The following is a 15194-nucleotide window of genomic DNA, read 5'->3' on the forward strand; positions in this document are numbered from 1 at the left end:
TGCTGACTAGGCGGCGTCTCATCGTCTCGGCGCCCTCGCGTCGCTGTGTCCTAGCCGTCTGTCCGTGCCCGTCGGACCGTGCCGGCCGTCTGTGCCGGCATCGTTAGCGCTCCTTTCCCTGAATGGCACCGAATGCCGGGAACTGCTCCGAATTCCCCTAACCGAGCCGATCCGAGAACCGTTAGCTGTTCTCTGGGCTGAAACGGCTGCTGTTTTTGCATGTCCTCGACCAGTCTGTAATTAGCTGGTCGTCAAAGCCAGAGTCGCCTGCTCTGTTAATGACACTTTCCAGTTCGCTGGGTTTGAATTTCACGGCGCTGCATCAGCTCTTTTGACGGATTGTAGGGCGTAGGCGCTGCTGGGTCTTTCCATATCCAACACGTCTTTTTTCTGTGTTTGTGAAACCGCCTCTATCACGCATCATTAACGTTTGGCGGGACGCCGGCGGTTTCTTAGTGACCCACTTCTGGGCGGGGCTCTACCACAGGTGGCCTCGAGCTGCGACCGGCCTCGGTCTGCGTTCGAGTTGTTCGACGGACTCATTCGGCGGGAAGTGTTCTGGGTTTGAACGATTCCTGTTCCTGGTTCCTCTGATCGCACTGGGCTCGAAGCAGTCCGATCCCATGCCCTGCTGCTTTGCAACATCCTCCAATTCCGGTGCTACGCCGCCCAGCTGTTCTGACGACTGCTAGAGAGCCGGCGCGGTGTCCGATGGCGCTCTGGGCCGCCAGCCCTGCTCAAGTGCTCAGTGCCCGCCCTGCCGTGCTGCCTACCCGGAGGTGCACGCCGTGCGCCCGCCCCTGTATGACGTACCCAGCTCTGCCGTACCGTGCCGTGCCGCGCCGTGCCGCCCTGCCGGCAGCTCCGGTAGTGATCGAATGACGGGCATCCGGCCGGCCGGGTCGTGCCCCGGTGTCCTGTTTTGCCGCCAATTCCGCTGAGGGTGGTGGTAGTGGAGGACGGGCTAAACTCTCAGCGGAAGTGGAGGGCAGGTTGGAGTTCGGGTCACCCCGATGGTGCAAATGATTGTGCCATTCTGGGCTGGGACGCCAAATTCGCCAATGCTAGCCAAGTTCGGAGATAGGGTGCCATACGTTTGCGCAAAACTCCGCGATTTTGGGAGCCAGCGCTGGGGAGCAGGAAGTCAGCGGCTGTGGGCGTGCCGCCAATCTGGAGCTGTACTGGTATTGGGCGTTAGCTCGAGTTACTTTGTTGTGATTGCCTTCACGGGGAGGCACCGTGTCCAGAACGAGCGAAACGTGACGTGACATCATAGATATCGGTTAGCGCTACGTCGTATATCGGCTGCAGTGAAGGCGTCAGGGATTCCCCTCTATCAGAGAAGCTCGCGGCTTCCTGTCCCAGCGTGATAGCCTGCTGTTAGTCATGGGGGCCTCCGCCTGCTGACTTCATCGACCAGAGCGCTATTGCTCATACGAGCACATCCTTTCGCTGAGCGGTCCTACGTGCTCTTCGAACGGGTCACAGACAACGGAGAGTCTCCACTATGAGACCATTGGAGCTACGTATCGGTATATCATGGCACGGTGTGCCCGCCACGTGGTTATGGCTCTGGTAGCTGCTCCGAGATTCGAACAGTGCCACCAGACCCCCGAACGTCTCTGCAATGTCGGTGATTCGATATGACCCGGATTGTGGCTGCCTTTCAGCATCAATTGCTGGCAGTCTGGAGTCCTTCAATATGGATTTAACTCGCAGTCTGAAACAGGCGACCTTTGATCACATTATGCTGATTGATGATGCCATTTTTATATTCGTACTTTGAAAGTTCAGTGATGCTTTTTATTGATTTTGTCGTCGTGTGTCATGACCTGCGTCATACCATGTCGCTCAAATATTGTCGTCCCTGGGTTTCATCTAAACCTGTCCCGCCTTCCCTCAGACTGATCTCTGCCCGGTCTCCTGTCTCCTCCCCCAAACTGACCCCTGCCTGGTCAGGGAGACCCCTTCCAGGTCACTTTCCCACACACTGACCTCTGCCTGGTCACTTCCCTACATTATGACCCCTGCTTGGTCAGAGGAACTTCTTCTCAGTTCCCGTTCTCCTCCCCCAAACTGACCCCTGCCTGGTCAGACTGACCTCACCCCGGCCACCTCCCCACACACTGACCCCTCCCCGGTCACCTCCCCACACACTGACCCTGCCCCGCCTCCCGCAGGCTGACGCTGCTGACGGGCGAGGCATGCGCCGAGTGGCAGCGTGACCTGGCGATACTGACCCCCACTCCTCCTCCCCCTCAGGCTGACGCTGCCGACGGGCGAGGCGTGCGCCGAGTGGCAACGTGACCTGGCGGCCGGGCTGGCGCCTCCCGAGCGGCTCTCGGCCAGCTTCAGCCACGCGTTCCACGCCTGGTGTCGCGAGGAGGGCGCTGACGAACTGCACCAGACGCTGACGGCGGCCGCTGTGAGGCCCGCCGGCGCCGAGCTGGCCACCTACAAGGCGGAGGTGAGGGGACAGAAGGGACCGGGTGGGGTACGGTCAGGGCAGGGTGTCAGATGGAGACGGTGTGTGAGAGGGAACTGGGAGACAGGTCAACGGGGGGGGGGGGGGGGGACTAGAGTTGTTGTGCGGAAAGTGGGGTCGATACTAGGGGCCCTAGACTGGAGACGGAGGACTATGAGAAAAAAGGCGTGTGGGTAGAAGAAAGCTGTGACAAGAATGCCGAATCCAGGTTGAAGAGTAATGGTTGTATGAGGCTGGAGATGACGACGCATTGGAGCAAGTCAGCATAGAATGGATGGATTGGAAGTGGAAAGATGAAAAGTTGTAGCGTGGAAGTGCTCAGACGAAGGGGGATAATGCGAGTGAAATAGTAATTCTGGATGGAAGGAAAGGAGATCCGTCGATATGAAATAAAGGGTAGTGCGACTCGCAAATTTGTAGTGAAACTTTCAAGGCTTTAGCTTCTATTGTGGTTGTGGTAGTACAAAGTACTGGTAATACCAAACAGCGTCCTGTTAAGAATTGGATGAAGTTTTGATGTGTAGAACTATGAACAGAAGTTCGGGTAAGAGCCTTGGGGTATGGGGCTGTAAGCGATGAACCGGTCAGGCTGGCAGACAAAAGTTTATACCCAGTTATAATTGGTCTGGGCGCAATAAGCAGAATCCAGGGTCTAATACATTTGTCGGGGTAACTCTCGAATCTTCGAATCTGATGTCGTTACGCCCACTTGACCACACCGAGTTATTTGATTGACTTGAAGTGTCACTCCATCTATAGGTTTGCTTGGCTAATTGAGTGTTGAGTGGTAGTCACCCTGTGTGCCGGCGGGGACAGCCGGGTATTTCCCTATCGGTGACACTGAACTCCGCGCGGTCAGTGGATGGCCGGCTGATAGTCTGCGTTAGTGGGGTTGGTGGATGGCCAGCTGATAGTCAGCAGTTAGTGGGGTTGGTGTCCCGCTGATAGCTCCGGCCCCTGAAGTGGATCAGGCCCGGCCGCGCTATGCCGTAAGCCGGCGGCACTAGCGGCGCTCTGTATCGATAGCCGTGATAGCGGCAGACCCCGCCGCTGCGGACCGATCATCCCACTGATACGGAGAGGCCCACCTGTCGAGGAGCTCTGTCAACAGTGAGTGGTCGCTGCAGGGGACATTTCCGGCGGATAGCGACCCGGTGTCTCCAGATAGCCCGGTCACACCCCCAGCCTGCCTCGCTGGGATCCACTGACGACAGGCGGCCGAGCCAAAAACTGCTTGCAAAACTTCACCTCTACAACATACACACCGCGTGGTTTCAGGACTATCTTAACGGACACTCACAACAGGTGAAGGCTAGGTGCGCAGACGGCTCTTACGCCTACTCAGGATCACTGCCGGTAACAACAGGAATTTACCAGGGAGGGTCGGTTAGTTGCTTACTGTTCGCCATTTTTGCAAATGACTTGAGCTTACACGTGCCCGATGTCTGCGTCGTACAATTTGCGGATGATACGCAGCTCCTGTTATCTGGCAAGAAGGAGAACCTGGCTAGCTTAATCGCAAAAATGGAACGCGCGCTTGACAAACTATTCGCATGGTTCTGTGTCAACGACATGAAAGTTAACGCTTCGAAGAGCCAGCTGATAGTGCTCGGCACGCGGCAGATGTTGAGAGACCTGCCCCCTGTCACTGTCAAATTCGCCGGAACCTCTGTGCATGAGTCTGATATTGTTAAAAATCTAGGCGTTACCATGGACAAAAATTTGACATTCCAGAAACATGTTACCCAAGTGGTATCAAAATGCACGGGATCACTTTTGGCGTTGAACCATGTGAAACATGTGCTACCTGTACTGACTGTGAAACCGATCGTGACATCGTTAGTAGTGTCCGTGTTACGCTACTGCCTGTCAATCTACGGCACGTGCGGAGCCACCGAGCGGCGCCGGCTGCAGAAAGTCCTGAATTTCTGTGCCCGCGTAATCAGTGGACGCCGCAGGAGTGATCACATCTCGGACGTGTTACGCGAGCTAAGGTGGATGACGGCAGAAAACCTGACTTTGTACCACCGAATATGCAATGTGAGACGCATTGTCGAGACAGGACAGCCGCAGAGTATCGCCAGTACTTTGACGAGTGCGACTGACCATGGCCATGACACGCGGAGAGCCAGCCGCCTCAGGCTACCGCAGATTCGAACCGAAACAGGCAGGAGACAGATAGTTTACAGTGGTGTGAAGGCCTACAATGAGTTTTGTGCCACCTACGACGGCAGCGCGTCATTCAACTCAGCACTCAGGGCGTATTTGTTACAAAATCAGTGGAACTGACTGCGCCTCTGTGAGCGATGTTACACTGGGAGGATGAACGTGGAATGAGTGATGAATGAGTGCATGTTTTCGCAACCATTGTCTTATTTTACCTGACGTAGCGTTAATGAAAAGCCGCCCAGGGCGGATTGACGTGAATACACGATCTGATCTGATCTGATCAGCCGCGGGGCCGACAGTCGATTTGACAGGGGTCGTTACTGGCAGCATTTGTCAGACGTTTAATGAGTTCACTTGCGCTTTAACTGAGAACTTGTTATGGCTGTTATGAGCGTCAGCTGACGCATTCATTGATAAGATCTGGCGAGCTTCACAATGTTGAGGGTCTTGGTGTGTCAAGAACGCATCGGCGTTCGCTCGGCGTGAACGTGAATATGACGTGCCGCTCGATGTTCTGGCTGTGTTAGTGCGATGCTGAATGCTCGCTGCCCATTCCCAATGCCTGGCCGCTGTCAGAGACAACCCGGCCTCCAAACGACCTTGGGTGGGGCTCGCGGGCTGTTTTGCTGGGGACCGCTATCCGCGGCGGTGGCCGGACCCGCCCCTGCCGCGCCCGCCAGTCAGCCGGGTCTGGTATGTGACGGCGGCACGGGGCTGTGTCACGACGCTGGAGTACGGCGGTCGGCGGCGGGCTCCCCAGCTGACGCAACGCGGCCGAGATTCCTGGCGGCCGTGGCTGCCGTCCTATTACTATCACCGGCCCCACAGCCGGCCGGCTGACGGCCAGGGGTGGACGGACACCCGCACCAGCTGATCGGCCCGCCGCCAAGGCCGCTGTCCGCCCGCCCGCCCGGCCGGCCGGTCCGACCGCGCCGCTAACGATATCTACCGACGGAGGCGGGAAGCTCAGTCTGCTCTGTGCGGTGGATGTGTCATGGCTGCGCTCTGGTGCAGTGGGCACTGGGTTGATATATAATGTTCGCAAGTGTAAATACTTATCCGTTCTGCTAGCAGAACCCGGGGCTGTTGACACTTCGAACCGCGTATTGCCCGTCTAAACCTCATTTACCTCTGCAAGAGTGGTTAGTTAACACTGGAGTAGATTTCAGACACTCGAAGAGACTTCCTTCCCCGCCTGATCTGGGGACCCTCCACTTCCCCCTGATAAGCCCTCCCCCGCACTGACCCGTTTCCCTCTTGTTGCGGCAGCTGGAGCGGATGGGGTTCGACCTGCGCGCTGCCTGGCGCATCAGCACGGCCAACCAGGAGTTCAAGCTGTGCCCGTCCTACCCGCGCTTCCTGCTCGTGCCGCTGTCCATCAGTGACGACATGCTGGAGAAGGTGGCCCGCTTCCGGGCGCTGCGCCGCGTGCCCGCCGTCTGCTGGAGGTGAGCAGGGCGCGGGGCCGCGCCGTCGTCTGGTCCATCAGATGTAAGGTTAAAGACTGGCCCGAGCTGCAGACATGATTAAATAGCAATCGTCGTGAGCCCAGTCAGCTACTTATCTTTCCGTTAGCGTGCATACCTATTGCGGGCTTGTGTCTTTGAGTCGCGCTGCCGATGGCAGCTGTCTGTTGTGTTCCAGGCACGGCCGGACGGGCGCCGTGCTGGTGTAGCGACGGGTGTGTCTGACTGATGTGTTGTGTGCTGCCTGACTGACTGGCGTGACTGCCTGACTGACTGGTGGTAACTGACTGACTGGCGTGACTGCTGTTCCAGACACGGCCGGACGGGCGCCGTGCTGGTGTGAACGACTGGTGTGACTACTGGCGTCTGGTGTGCTGCCCGGTGGTAACTGACTGACTATGTTCTCCCAGGCACGGCCGGACGGGCGCGGTGCTGGTGCGCTCCGGCCAGCCGGAGGTGGGCTGGCTCGGCTGGCGATCAGCCGAGGACGAAGAGCTCATCAAAGCCGTGAGCGAGGCGTGCGCGGCCAACCGGCTGTCGGCCGAGGCCGGGCCGGCCGCCGCCAACGGGCACGTCAACGGCGACGTGCCCAGCCTGCGCGACCTCTCCGAGGAGGCGCTGCTCTTCAAAAACACAGAGGTCAGCCCGTGGTGCGGCTAGGACGGGAGGGTCGGTAGTTATGCATATGCAAAAATCACGTATTAGTCAAGATGTACAGCTGCGCCGCCGGGTTTACCATCATCTGTGCTGTATAAGGCATTGCTGTGCAGTGATGGTGCTTTGCCAACGTGGAATGGTTCTAGTTGGCTGCTCTACGCTGCCTCATTGTGCCATTAGCTGTCCGTTCGCCGTGTCAGTAACTGTTGGCACCCCCTCTCTGTGCCCCGTGTCAGTAGCTGATGGTGGTCATCCCCTCCCTGCCTGCAGAAAGTGGTGATTGTGGACGCGCGCAGTTACGCGGCGGCGGTGGCGAATCGCGCGCGCGGCGGCGGCGTCGAGTGCAACGAGTACTACCCCAACAGCGAGGTGGTGTTCATGAACCTGCCCAACATCCACACAGTGCGCAAGGCGTTCCAGGCGCTGCGGGCGCTCCTCTCGGCGCCCACCGACCAGACCATGTGAGTGCAACGCAGAGAAACTCAGGAGATTGGGTCTGCTTCCGTTGGACTTTGACATCTACACACGCTGGTTTTTTGATACGTTATGTTCGTCTAGTGATGTTGGTTGCGATTAGTGCAATCAGGCTGTCACTTCGAAATGTTCAGCATGCATACGGAAAATCACGGTCTTCAACAAATTAACTCTTACGAAACGTGGCCACTTTTGGGGCTGGCGTCGTCCATTGTCATTCCCCACTTTGGATTCACGACTTTCAGCCGTTCAGCTGTTTTTGGCGCAAAATGCCTTTGCAGTCGAGGCGACCCAAAGCCCCAATAAAGAATCAGCTGTTCCGGGTAGCTCCAGTCACTGACTGTCGCACGTGTCTGCGCTGTGCTAACCCCTCTCTCCCCTCCTCTCCCCAGCTGGTTCCAGTCTCTGGAGGCCACGCGGTGGCTGTCGCACATGTCTGCGCTATGCTAACCCCTGTCCCTCCTCTCCCCAGCTGGTTCCAGTCTCTGGAGGCCACGCGGTGGCTGTCGCACATGTCTGCGCTGCTGCGAGCGGCCGTCAGCGTGGCGCGCTATATGGACGACCAGGGCCGGCCGGTGCTGGTGCACTGCAGTGACGGCTGGGACCGCACGCCGCAGATCACGGCGCTGGCGCAGCTGCTGCTCGACCCGCACTGCCGCACCATCGACGTGAGTCCGGCGACGGTGGACGGCGAGGGTGGAAGGGCTGGAGATGTGGGAACTTAGAGAGGGAAACTGACGCAATGTGGGTTAGTGTCAAGTGTGTTTATCTGAGGTTTGACGGTGTGTAAGTATTGTCTGTCACATCTCGCATGGTAAGTCCACCTCTAGGTGAACGGGAGTCGGGTGTGCTGATGAGCGGAAACGATAGGTCATGTGGCTCATGCCGCACAACGCGGGTGGGTGCACTGCTGGGTTAGCGGGAGACGGAGTGACAAATACGCAGCTATCGTTCAGTGACTGAGCTGTCGTCATGGAGATGTGATAGGCTGTAGTATGATACCGGTCGTTCTCTGGTGTTTTTGTTGTCTGTTTTTGCGGCAGTTTTTACAGTGATGTGTCTAGTGGAAATGGCGGAGCTGCTATCGGGCACCTCATACACCATATGTTTGCCGTTTGGTAATTAAATTGTATACCAAGCGTGTACCGTCAGTTACTGCGTGGTTTGGCTTGCGTGTTATATCAGCTGCAAGTCTTCCTTTGATTTAAGACTAAACCCTTCCACCAATTTCGCACCACCAACGCGGTTAACTATAACACTTGCAGGCGCTAAATCTGACTTATTTTGTCTGAAGTATTTCAGCTCTCCGCTGACCCCGCCTGTCTGCCTCGTCCACAGGGCTTCCAGGCGCTGCTGGAGCGCGAGTGGCTGGACTTTGGCCACAAGTTCGCCGACCGGTGCGGTAACGCCGTCTGCACAGAGGACGCCAACGAGCGGTGTCCCGTGTTCCTCCAGTGGCTCGATTGTGTCTACCAGCTGACGCAGCAGTTCCCCTGCGACTTCCAGTTTAACATGGCCTACCTGGTGAGAGCGGCAGAGCAGCCCGGGGTCAGAGGGAGCGACAGGGACGGTCTCCGCTCGGCCGCCGCTGCGGTGGCATGGTGCCGCTTAGTGATGCGTTGTGGATCCCTTATTTACCAGTACGGTCAGTGAATACGGTGATCAATAACGTCCTGCACCCACATTGGGCGCACACATGTAACTGAGCCTTGCTTCCTGGACGCCGCACTTATGCAGTGCTGTATTTCGTCGAGTGTAGGCCGTCACTAGCAGCGGCGACCTCTGCAGTGCCGCTGAGCGGGCGGCCGCCGCTCGGGGGCGCCGGCGCCGTCTACTCTAGGTGTCTCTGTGTCCGGATCTGACCTTCCCCCGCTCCGCAGGTGAAGCTGGTGCACCACGCCTACTCGGGGCTGTTCGGCACGTTCCTGGGTAACTCTGCGCGGGACAGGGAGGCCGCGCAGCTGTCCAGCAGCACGTACAGCGTGTTCGCCTACCTGCGCGCCAACCGGGACCGGTTCACCAACTACCTATACAGCAACCGCGGCAAGGTGGGCGGAACGGCCGGCCGGCGGCACTGGGAGATCAGGGTGCGGTGAGGGGAGGGCTGTGTAGATCCAACAGTGAGGTGATAAAAGGACTGCTGTTCCGCATCCTCAAGAGCTCCGCCAGCCGGTTGACGTGCCCCCTCCCCCCTCATTGTAATGTAACTTATAATAATTTCTGGCTGAATAGACTTTGTTGCTAGCCATGCCTTACATCGTTCAGTTCCTCGTCCTCCTCGCCTTGCAGTCCCTCCTAATTCAGTCACTCATTTCCCCTCCGGCTGACCCGCCGTGTCTCTAACCGCCCTGTGTGTGTACGGCCACCAGGTGCTGACGCTGTCGTTCGGCCCGGCTCGTGACCCCTACCCTGAACCCTCCCTGACTGACCCGCCCTGTGTGTGTACGACCGCCAGGTGCTGACGCCGTCGGTGCACCCGCGCGACCTGTGCCTCTGGTCGGCCGTCTACCTGGGCTCGGTACCGCCCTGCCCGGACGAGGCCATCCCGCGGCCAGCGCCGCCCGACGAGCCCTCCGAGCCGGCCGCCGCCGACACAGCCAAACAGCTGGTGCGCACCCGCAGCTGCGAGGACCTCACCGAGCGGAAGGAGCTGACACGCACCGCCAGCGACCCCAGCCTGCTGGACACGTGAGTGGCTCGGAGGAGCGGGGGAGGGGTGACCACAGCCTGGCGGACCCAGCCGCGTAGGGCTGACTGACCCGACCTCAGCTTGCTGGACGCGTGAGTGGCCAGACTCTACCCGCAGTAGGTAGGAGCTAACCCGACCCCAGTCGCGGTATGAGCAGAGTAGCCCCAGCCGAAACAGAGCTGGCTGACCCGCCTTCCAGTCGCGGTACGGCTGACCCGACCCCAGCCGCAGTGGGAGCGATGCGCGCTCCTCTGATGCACATCAGACGCCCTGTTGCTTTTATGGCTGTTGGCCCGGCCGAAGTTGGCGTTCTCGGCTGTGTTGGCTCGCTGCCGCCGAGACATTTCCAACGGGAAGCGGCCCACTTGCCGCTGTTTAACTGCCGCGCTCGCCGTTTAGGGAGCGTTATTTTCAGTTCTATTGGCGTTTGATGGACTCACGAGCACCCTCTCTTGGCTCATTCCTTCCGAGCCATCTAACATGCACAAGCGCTCCGTCTTGTATAGCCTCAGGGGGCAGATGGCCGTCTCAACTGGCGGCCTCCATATGAGTCCGGGCGGCGTCTGCGGCCGTTACGAGCGCGCCGCGCCGCTGCCGGCCGGAGCGGCGGACCCACAGCCCCGACCGGGCGCCTGTTGGGCCGCAGCTGGCGCGGACGGCGGCGGACGCCGGCCACCGCCGTCGGACAGACGGAACTGAGAGCAAACGGCCGCGTTATGGGCGCGCTGGTCTGCGGTTTACTGGCCGGCCGGCCGGCCACCGCCGCAGCCGACGCCAAATGGCTCTGCCGGCCGCGGGATGCGGGCGATATTTGCAAATGTCAGCTGCGGTGAGGGCTGCGGGATTGCTTGAATATTTGATTCTGCAGATGCAGCTAACGGTCGGTGATGGCGGCATGAGTTCTGCACGGCCGTGCCTGGTGCTCTGGGCCGTGGGCCGTGTCCCCGTCGACCCCTGCTGGAATGTCTCTGACTACTGAGGGTGGGTTTGCCGGGCCGTGTTTGACCGCCTGTCTGTCTCTGCGCCAGGTGCGGGAAGGAGCCGGAGTCGGACGTGCCGCCGTGCGCCGGCGAGGAGGCCGAGCCGCCGCCGGACGGAGACGCCGCCGGCCGGCCGGACGCGGCGTCGGCCGTGACTCTGGCCGAGGACGCCGACTCCGGGGTGCCGGCCGAGTCGCCGGAGGGCAGCGAGGCGGCCGGCGACACGAGTAGCTGCGGCGGCGGCGTCACCGGCTCCACGGACACGCTGGCGGCCGAGCGGCGCGAGCGCAGCACCTCCACCAGCGACATCAGTCACTCGGGCGTGCGTCAGCGCTGCGTGTGCCACCAGCTGCGGCGGCTGGTGGCACGCCGCGCCGGCGCCAGCCCCGGCCACAGCCGCACGCCCAGCTCCGGCTTTCCCGCCACGCCCAACGACGACAGGTGAGACTGCGGGACGGGCGGGGCCCCGCCGCGCCGGACCGGGGGGAGCGGCGCATCTACGGGGCTGGACGGGATGTACAAAACGGGCGTGATAGTGTGGCACATGATCGATATAAGTGTCGATTGACTCCCCCGGAATTTGTACAACCATCTGCGATCCTCCCTAGTTTATTTGTGCACCAGCGTGTCCTCGCTCCGTCATTTCCGATACACATCCGTCACATCGTCCTTTCATCATGGTTTGTTAGCCCCAATCCTTCTCTGATCACACCGGCAGCAGTGTATCGCAACACATTAACCTTTTCAGCGTCCCGAGAACGGCCGGCGATCGGCCGGCGCCGGCACGCATTTGGGTTCCTTATTTAGCGCAATGGCCGGTGATCCGTCGCTGATGTCAGTCTATCGGACGGGCTCCAGGAACCGGCCGACGGCGGGGCTCTGGCCTGCTGCGTCGGCCGCTGGTGTTCCGGGGATGGGAGCTCACCGGGCTGCGCCGGTGCCTGGGCTCTGGCCGTACTGTCGGTCGCTGCTATACCGTGACTGGCAGATTACCTGCTGTGGTGGCTGGGCTGTAATATGCTGGGGTCGGAAGACCACCGGTCGATGTATGTGCTCTGTGCTGTGGTACGCCGGGGACGGGGACAGGGGAGGCTCTTTTCTGTATTCTGACGGTGCCGCCAACCGCTGACACGCCGCGGGACTGGAGCTCGGCTGTACTCTGCCGAGGGCTGGGAGGCTCTGCTCTGTTATGTACTCTTGACGGTCCCGCCGACCGCTGACACACCGGGGACGTGCTGCCTGGCTAATCAGCCCCGAACTGAAACCATGATGAGGCGGCTGGCCGCGCGGAGACCCCAGGGGCGGCCGGCAGACCGGCTCCCCGCGCCGGCGACAGGTGCGGGGTGACTGAGTACAGTCGCCCGTCAGCGCGCCCGGTGGCATTCAGAAGTTGGTGGGCTTTCAGAACAGTTGTGGGAATTCACTCGTGCCAAACATGTTTGCGGTTCGAGGCTCGAGCATATGGGTGTAATTTGGATAAGCATTGATCCCAGCTGTATTTCTACGGGCTTTCTTTGTGTGCTGTTTGCCGTAATCTGAATGCAGCGCTCCCTGCCGCTCAGAAGTTTGTCGTGCTCGGCTCGGGTTTGGTGCGCAGAACTAGCCGCAGGGTCGGCTGGGTCGGCTCGGTGTGACGGCTGTTTCCGGTGCCGGGACGTGTCCGCGGCGCCGTGGGCCGGTCAGCCGGCCGGGCCCGGTGGCCGGCTGCCGCGGCCCGTGGGCGGACAGTCCGCGGCGCCGGGTCGGCCGGGCCGGCACCGACTGTAAATCCCCGGACCGGCGCGGCGCGCCGCCGCTCCGGACCCGAGTTACGGCCGGCGGCGCGGTCCACCAGCCGTGGACGGTGCGGCGCAGTCCAGCAGCAGCGGCGGACTGTTCGGCTGAGTCCACCAGCAGTTGTGGATGGTGCGGCACAGTCCACCGGCAGCTGTGGACGGTCTGACACAGTCCGTCGGCAGAGGTGGACGCTCTGACACAGTCCACTGGCGGCTGTGGATGATCCGACACAGTCCACCAGCAGCTGTGGATGATCCGACACAGTCCACCAGCAGCGGTGAACTGTCGGGCTCAGTCCACCAGCACTTTGTCAGTCCACGATTAGGCTGTGGACAGACTGGTTGGCAGTTCACGTCCAGCATCTCTGGACTGCGGATGCAACAGGCCAGACACGGCCACTCCCCGGATTGGCGTGGAACTGATTGCGGGGATGCCCTCTGGACATTGCTGGGAACCATCCAAGCCGGATGACTCCCGGAAGGTCCCGTTATATAAGGCGCTGCTGCCAGCGCGGACGCCCACGCCCCGTGCGTGGCGCAGTGGGGAGGGGCCACTCGGCTCGCAGAAGCTCGGTCCTTAGCGTCGGCTGCAGCCGGCCGTGGCTTCTGGGAAAATGACCGGTCCCGACTGAGTTACGGGACTGACGGCCACATTTACGCCGGCTATTCGTCTTGGGTCTTCCAGCACCGTGAACCTGTGACATTTGGCGCATCGACCTGCTGTCGGCTGGAACGACTAAATGTCCCAGTGCTTCACTGTTGAACCCACTGGTAAGCACGGCTGTGTAATCGCACCGCGCTATAGCGTACACTGGTTGTGTGACTGCACGCCGCTTGTTCCGATTCCGCTGCATTCGTGCGACATTTGCTGCCATAACTATGGGGAAAAGTGTGGGCGGCTGCCGTATCATGCCATTTCGTGTTATATGTTCAGTCAGTTCAATAGGAGTGACCGGCACAGATGTGACGCAGTTGCCGTCAGGTCCTTCCTCACCACCCGTGTGTTGTGTGATCCGCCCTCTCGTCTGACCTTACCTTGTACTCGGAGGCTCTCTCGGGCTCCGATGACCACCGCAGATGATCGGACGGCCCACGGTCTGATCAGAGGCCCGCCGTCCATCCCTCCCCACCTTCTGTGTAACCTGCCCCTCCTCCCCGTCTGCTGTGTGACCTGTCTCCCCCTCTGACGGCGACCCCGTGTCGGCAGGCTCTCTGAGCGGACGGCCCGCCGCATGATCTGCTTCTCCCTCTGACGGCTACCCTATGCGACCCGCAGGCTGACTGAGCGGACGGCCCGCCGTATGACCTGTTTCGTCTGACGGTGACCCTTTGTGACCCTTTGCCCGCAGGCTGTCGGAGCGGACGGCCGACTCGGCGTCGGGCCGCCGGCTGGAGATGGACGGCCTGCCCCGTGTCAAGGACGACCTACACCAGCGGCTCTACCATATGCACATGGCGCACAAGGTACGGTCCGGCCGGCGAGCACTGTCAGCCGACGGGTGGGGTAGCTGTAGCTGTCCCGGCATGTGCTCAACGCACTGGGAGAGCAGGGTCTGCACCCCACAATTACGCTTCAGTTGATTACATGACTCGGCCTTTGCCAAGTTAGTCGACATTCTGTGTTTGCACACGGCCTGTGTCTTCTGTGTTTGGCCGGACCGTCCAAGTCTGTCGGCTCGGGCGTTTTGACGGCGTTTCTTGTCTACACGGACGTTTCTATAAGAGACGAAACCTGTTATGCATCTGTTTTTTTTTTCTTCTCTATCCACCCTTTGCGTCGCGTTTTTCCTAGAAGTGGCATATCGTTAGTAGCGGCAGGCTCTGTGTAGAACCAGTTTACCCAAAGCAAGCACTTCCATCTACGTTGCTTGTGTGGACCGAAACTTTGCTTATTCTGGCCTTTGGAGGTCTGGGCTGGTGTTCTACAACTCCAAACGGAATTACCGTAACTTATGTCTTGTTTCGAATTGCTGCATTCTTTTTCAACTTAGTCCTATTTGTGTGACAGCGCCCAGACTGCACACTCGACGGACCTTTGTTATGTAGATTAGCCGAGCTGCCGACTTCACAAGCTTCTCTTAATTTTGAATTCACCCGAGTTGCTGGACGAATCCCGGGGCCGGTCTGAGAGCGCCGTACGGGCTGACCGTGCGGGGCTCGTTTCCGGGCGCCGGTCTCTGTCCACTCTGGCGGTCGGTCTCCGTCCCTTCCTCCTGTGACCCCCCCCCCCCCCCCCCGCCGGTCTCTGTCCACTCTGGCGGTCGGTCTCTGTCCCTCCCTCCTGTGACTGCCGCCCCCCCCCCCCCGCTGCCCGTCTCTGTCCACTCTGGCGGTCGGTCTCTGTCCCTCCCTCCTCCCTCCCGTGACCGCCGCCCGCCGGTCTCTGCCCGCTGGCTGTTTAGTCGGCCGGTAATCTGGCCGGTCCGTCCCTCTCCCGCCGGGTCGGCCGCCGTTCTCCATCCTCTGGCTGTTTAGTCGGCCGGTAATCTGGCCGCTCCG

The 15194-nt window shown here is 60.2% G+C and overlaps 1 protein-coding gene across 3 annotated transcripts in view; it reads left to right on the forward strand.

The window, feature by feature from the left end:
• The window catches only part of LOC122393315 (myotubularin-related protein 3-like), a 50194-nt gene that overhangs the window by 20955 nt on the left and 14045 nt on the right, over nt 1-15194 (forward strand). For all 3 annotated transcript variants that reach the window (XM_043389231.1, XM_043389233.1, XM_043389232.1), the window contains 10 exons: nt 2263-2467; nt 5924-6102; nt 6531-6759; nt 7048-7238; nt 7724-7919; nt 8590-8775; nt 9132-9299; nt 9707-9939; nt 10969-11361; nt 14045-14159. In XM_043389231.1, the coding sequence (XP_043245166.1) occupies nt 2263-2467; nt 5924-6102; nt 6531-6759; nt 7048-7238; nt 7724-7919; nt 8590-8775; nt 9132-9299; nt 9707-9939; nt 10969-11361; nt 14045-14159 (2095 nt within the window). The remainder of the gene's footprint in view (nt 1-2262; nt 2468-5923; nt 6103-6530; nt 6760-7047; nt 7239-7723; nt 7920-8589; nt 8776-9131; nt 9300-9706; nt 9940-10968; nt 11362-14044; nt 14160-15194) is intronic.

Source organism: Amphibalanus amphitrite, unplaced genomic scaffold (genome assembly GCF_019059575.1).
Source record: "Amphibalanus amphitrite isolate SeventyFive unplaced genomic scaffold, NRLGWU_Aamphi_draft 000529F_arrow, whole genome shotgun sequence".
NCBI classification, from domain to species: Eukaryota; Metazoa; Arthropoda; class Thecostraca; order Balanomorpha; family Balanidae; genus Amphibalanus; species Amphibalanus amphitrite.